The sequence below is a fragment of the Oncorhynchus clarkii genome, chromosome 10, assembly GCF_045791955.1.
Source record: "Oncorhynchus clarkii lewisi isolate Uvic-CL-2024 chromosome 10, UVic_Ocla_1.0, whole genome shotgun sequence".
Classification (NCBI taxonomy): domain Eukaryota; kingdom Metazoa; phylum Chordata; class Actinopteri; order Salmoniformes; family Salmonidae; genus Oncorhynchus; species Oncorhynchus clarkii.
Window position 1 is genome coordinate 9,195,486 of NC_092156.1, and position 4,978 is coordinate 9,200,463.

The 4,978-nt window shown below is 45.5% G+C and overlaps 1 protein-coding gene across 1 annotated transcript; it reads right to left on the bottom strand.

Moving 5' to 3' along the window:
• Window positions 1–331: 331 nt before the first annotated feature.
• Window positions 332–3,758, bottom strand: LOC139417983 (early growth response protein 1-like). Its single transcript, XM_071167033.1, has 2 exons — window positions 3,105–3,758; window positions 332–2,714 (listed from the first exon to the last, which is right to left on the bottom strand). The coding sequence occupies exons 1-2, from the start codon at window positions 3,313–3,315 to the stop codon at window positions 1,429–1,431; spliced, it is 1,497 nt and encodes a 498-aa protein (XP_071023134.1). The 5' UTR covers window positions 3,316–3,758; the 3' UTR covers window positions 332–1,428.
• Window positions 3,759–4,978: the final 1,220 nt, after the last annotated feature.

A 4,978-nucleotide genomic window follows, 5' to 3' on the forward strand; every position in this document is an offset into this window, starting at 1 on the left:
GATTGAAGTGGATTTAACAAGTGACATCAATAAGGGATCATAGCTTTCACCTGGATTGACCTGGTCAGTCTATGTCATGGAAAGAGCCGGTGTTCTTAATGTTTTGTGCACTGTGTATATCACACTACTTACTTTTGACCAGGGCCCTGGGGAATATGGTGCCATTTGGGATACAGCCAGCGTCAGGGAAGCACACATCACGACAACTCGGACTCCTCTCAGATAGCGAGGGAGGAGAAGAGGGCCGCCACTACGCTGCTTCTGCTCTATAAATTATCTAGTGGTATTGGACATAAAATGCCATATTCTGGACTAATGTGCTTTTGCTCAGTTTAAATGACATTATTTTCTTTTCAACAAATACTATTAATGTGTGCTTTTGGAGGTTTCATTTGCTAAAATTAGGCAAATATTGATATAGAACATTTGAATACAAACTCCATTTTATCATAATATATTGATATTTTATTAATATCCCTTTTCTTAAAGGATATCATGTACACCAATATCCTTGGCAGTTAAGCGCATTCAATGTCTTTAGAAACCAAAAACAGTCACTTGGTTTTACAATTACAACTGACCACAAAATAATGAACTGCATGTAAATAACATGCAAAAATCCCATGCCTACTCAGTAGGTAACAACGTTTTGACTGCTGAATATGTACATATTTACGCTTTCAATTATAAAAATATATATTTTTTTCACTTATATTCTTGTGTAAGCTATGACCTCGGTTCCCTCCAAATCATCCCTTACAATCCGTGAAGAATACACTTCACATTCTAAGGCTACTTCAGATGCAACGCATCCAAATCACAAACAGAGTTTAGTTTGCTGAGCTTCACCAAAAGGCACAAAAAATGTTAATAATGAAAAATTATTTTTTTCATGAATCCATGTTGAAAAAGGAACAGGGAAGAGAGTACCAATGGGTAATATACAAAGCAATAGAAACAAATGTGTCTTACAGTAAACATGCTCGAGTACTTCTCCAATAAAATGTGGTTTCACCATTGTTACTACATACGAGAAAACGTATTCAGAGAAACATGGTGCCAACAAGTTCCCATGATACCATGTAAAGAACAATCATCTACAAAGTCAAAAAAGACACAGATACACTGATACACGGTGCGGTCTGCGTATCATCAGTCTTTTTGAATTTCAGGCTGTCAGTATCAAAAAGTCCCACCAAAATCCTAATATCCTTTGCTCTCTACATATCAGAAGACTCGTTGAAGTACTGGGGTTGAGTTGAAGAGAGAAACCGTTCCCTTTCCATCCTCTGTCGCTATCGGTCACGTTTCATGATCATTAAGTGCTGTACGAACACAGGGGGAGAAAAAGTGCCTTCGAAAAGGTAACAATGATGTTTGCTTGTTCTTTTCAAACAGAAATAAATGATAAGTAAAGATATGAAAGTCTTAGTAGATGTCAATGTTCTTTGGAGAGAGGGTGGACTGCAGGTCTGACTGAGGAGTGCCCACAGGGGAGCTGTAAATGTTTGTGGGGGAACCGTACGAGGTGGATACGTGCGTTTGAAATGTACTGGAGGCTGAGGAGTACATGGTGTTGACTGATGGGGAGCCATAGGAGCTGTGCACCGGGGAGGAGTAGCAGGAGGGCACTGGGGAGGGGTATGAGGACGGCACTGGGGAGGGGTATGAGGACGGCACTGGGGAGGGGTATGAGGAGCTGGGAGAGGGGTATGATGTGGAGGGGGAGGAGTACCCTGAGACTGGGGAAGGGATGGCCATGGGGGCGGACCCTGCCTTCTCCACCTTCTTGTCCTTCTGCCTCAAGTGGATCTTGGTGTGCCGTTTTCGTTCATCGCTGCGGGCAAACTTGCGGCCGCAGATGTCGCAGGGGAAGGGCTTCTCGCCCGTGTGCGTGCGGATGTGCGTGGTCAGGTGGTCACTGCGGCTGAAGTTGCGCATGCAGATGCGGCACTGGAAGGGCTTCTGACCCGTGTGGATGCGGATGTGGCGTGTCAGCTCGTCTGAACGGGAGAATCGGCGGACGCATGTTTCCACGGGGCAGGCGTAGGGCCGCTCGTGAGGTGGAGTCTTGCACTGGCGGTTGGGGTACTTGCGCATGCGGCTGGGCTTCACCAGCTGAGACTGGTAGGAGCCCTTCAGGTCCTGAGAACCAGTCTGTGTGGCGAAAGCCTTGATGGTGGAGAGGGGCGTGAGGGAGAGCTGCTGCTGGATGCTCTGACACTGGAAAGGCTTCTGGTCAGGGGGCAGCAAGCTGATCTCACCCTGCTGCTGAGGAAATAGATAGTCTGGTATCATGGGCAGAGACATGTTGGGGGAGCATGTCTTGCTGCTGGGGTAGGCGGGTGGTGGGTACTGGACTGAGCTGTTTGAGGGGCTGGGAAAGGACTGGTTGGAGTCAGGGAAGAGGTCAGGGCTGACGCTGCAGTAGGTGGTGCTGGTGTCGCCGATTTGGATGGGCCAGCTCACGGTGTGGGAGGAGGAGCTGACCGGAGCAGCAGAGGAGCATGGGGCAGCTGAGGTGGGTGGTTGGGACATGCCCATTAGCCCACTGACCAGGCTGTATAATGGCTCTGGCCACAGGCTGTTGCTGCAACTGGTTGCAGGCTCCAGGGTGAACCTCCCTGAGTAGGAGACAGAAGGCAGGCGAGGGGTTGAGTAGGTCTGCTCCATGAGAGACTTCTCACAGCCGATAGAGATATCATGCAATGTATCTGAAACAACAAACAGCGAGCGTTAAACATAACATTGACATTTTCTACAGATGGCAGACCCCCCCCTGCTGTTGGGGGGGGGGGGGGGGGGGCACAGGACAATCCTGCTGGCTCATACAAAATACACCCCACATCACGTTACTAGGAGCAAATGCTGACACATTACAAGATCATTTAAATCATTTTTAAAAAAAATACCAGTATAGCTCTAAGCACTATAATAGTAATAATTATTTTGTAAAGTTATTTATTATTTATCAAAACCTCTTAGCTTATTCATATTTTTTTGCATTGACTGCAGGCTATGTCAGAACTGAAATGCAACCTCATTGATTATACGCATTGCCATGTATAAAACCATAAAGAGTTAGGAGTTGGAGCAGCCCTTACCTCCAGTCAGATGGTTGTATGAGTCTCCTGGCTCCCCGGTACCAAAGCCTACACCGTCTGGTGCAGAGGCAGTCAAGAAGGGGGTCCCTGTTGAGTGGAGCAACATCATCTCCTCCAGCTTGGGGTAGCTGTCCATGGGAGAGTAGGAGAAGCCCAGTGGGTCTGAGATCTGCAGGGCTGAGGGGAGCATCTCTGTCTTGGCTGCAGCCATGGTGCTGTGCTGCCGGTGCTCTGACTGTATGGAGAAACAGAGGAGGTGGAGACGCAGCTGACGCTGCAGCTTTTCGTCTCAGGTGAGAGGAGATTACCAGCCAGCTGAATATGCTGCTGCTGCTCTTGTTGAGGAGGATGGTCTGAGGAATCCAATGCTGTAAGATCTGCAAGACTTTGCTGCATTCAATTTCGCAAAAGTTCCCAGTCTTCAATAACGATCTTGTGGTTCATTCATTCCCATAACGGTAGGAATTAAAACATGTTTTTCTTCTTCTAGTTATCCCGATTTGTAATAAAGAAATGTGTAGTTGTTGTGTTTTCCCTTTTGATGAACTTTTTCGCTTTTAGTTCACGTGTTTGGTACGAATAATTTCGCTAACGTACTACGGTGCTTCCTGCTCTGTACTGACATGGGCTCTGTTAAACTCCGAGGGCTGTTTCACTAGGCTGAGGATTCCCACCACTTTATAAAGCCTTTTGCCGTGACGTAGATGTCCAAATAAGGACAGGAGGAAGACCATATTTAGACAGAGCAGTTGAGGACACCGAAGGCTTGTCGGAGTAAATGGGGAGAGCTGGAGACTGTTTATCAACATATTCTGCAATATTCATAGATTTCACATATTATAACAAAAATAGTTTAAATCTAGAAATACACAACGGTTGCTGCTGCTTTGCCGTGGTTTTCGGAGTAAACGTCCTATCTATGCAGCGCACCGCCATTGCCGGAAACCCCAGCCACGACATGCCATATAAGGTCTTGCCTTCACAAGGATCAGTTCCGGTGGGTTTCCACTTCCTTGTCCTTATTAGGATTTTCCCGGGGAGGGGGGGTAATACTAAACTGAGCAGAGCTCGGCAATAAATGTGAGAGACCTGCTCAGATCCAGCAGGTTTTGAGGAAATAACTCATGTCTGCACCCAAAGCAATGCTGATTTTATTTGTTTATTTATTTATTTCAGCTTTATTTAACCAGGTAGGCTAGTTGAGAACAAGTTCTCATTTACAACTGCGACCTGGCCAAGATAAAGCAAAGCAGTGCGACACAAACAACACCACAGAGTTACACATGGAGTAAAACAAACATACAGTCAATGTCGCGAAATGTTGAGTGGCATTTGATGCACATACATTCCAAGGGGCCATTAAAACTATGCTAATGAGAATTATTGTAAATAGACTACTTTTAAAAATAAAGAATTGTTGTAATCAAATCAAAGTTTATTTGTCATGTGCGCTGAATACAACAAGTCACCTTACAGTGAAATGCTTACTTCCAGGCTCTAACCAATAGTGAAAAAAATGTATTAGGTATACAATAGGTAGGTAAAGAAATAAAACAACAGTAAAAACACAGGCTATATACAGTAGTGAGGCTATATACAGTAGCGAGGCTATAACAGTAGCGAGGCTACATACAGACACCGGTTAGTCAGGCTGATTGAGGTAGTATGTACATGTAGACATGGTTAAAGTGACTATGCATATTTGATGAACAGAGCGTAGCAGTAGCGTAAAAGAGGGGTTGGCTGGTGGTGGGACACAATGCAGATAGCCCGGTTAGCCAATGTGCTGGAGCACTGGTAAAGTGACTATGCATATATGATAAACAGAGAGTAGCAGCATCGTAATGCAATAGATCACAACACAAAGACATTTC

Bases quoted from the DNA above. Each gene is read 5' to 3' on its own strand.
- LOC139417983 (XM_071167033.1), bottom strand. From the start codon at position 3,315: ATGGCTGCAGCCAAGACAGAGATGCTCCCCTCAGCCCTGCAGATCTCA. The intron at 2,715-3,104 runs GTAAGGGCTGCT...TTGTTGTTTCAG, and splicing joins ATACAACCATCTGACTGGAG to ATACATTGCATGATATCTCT.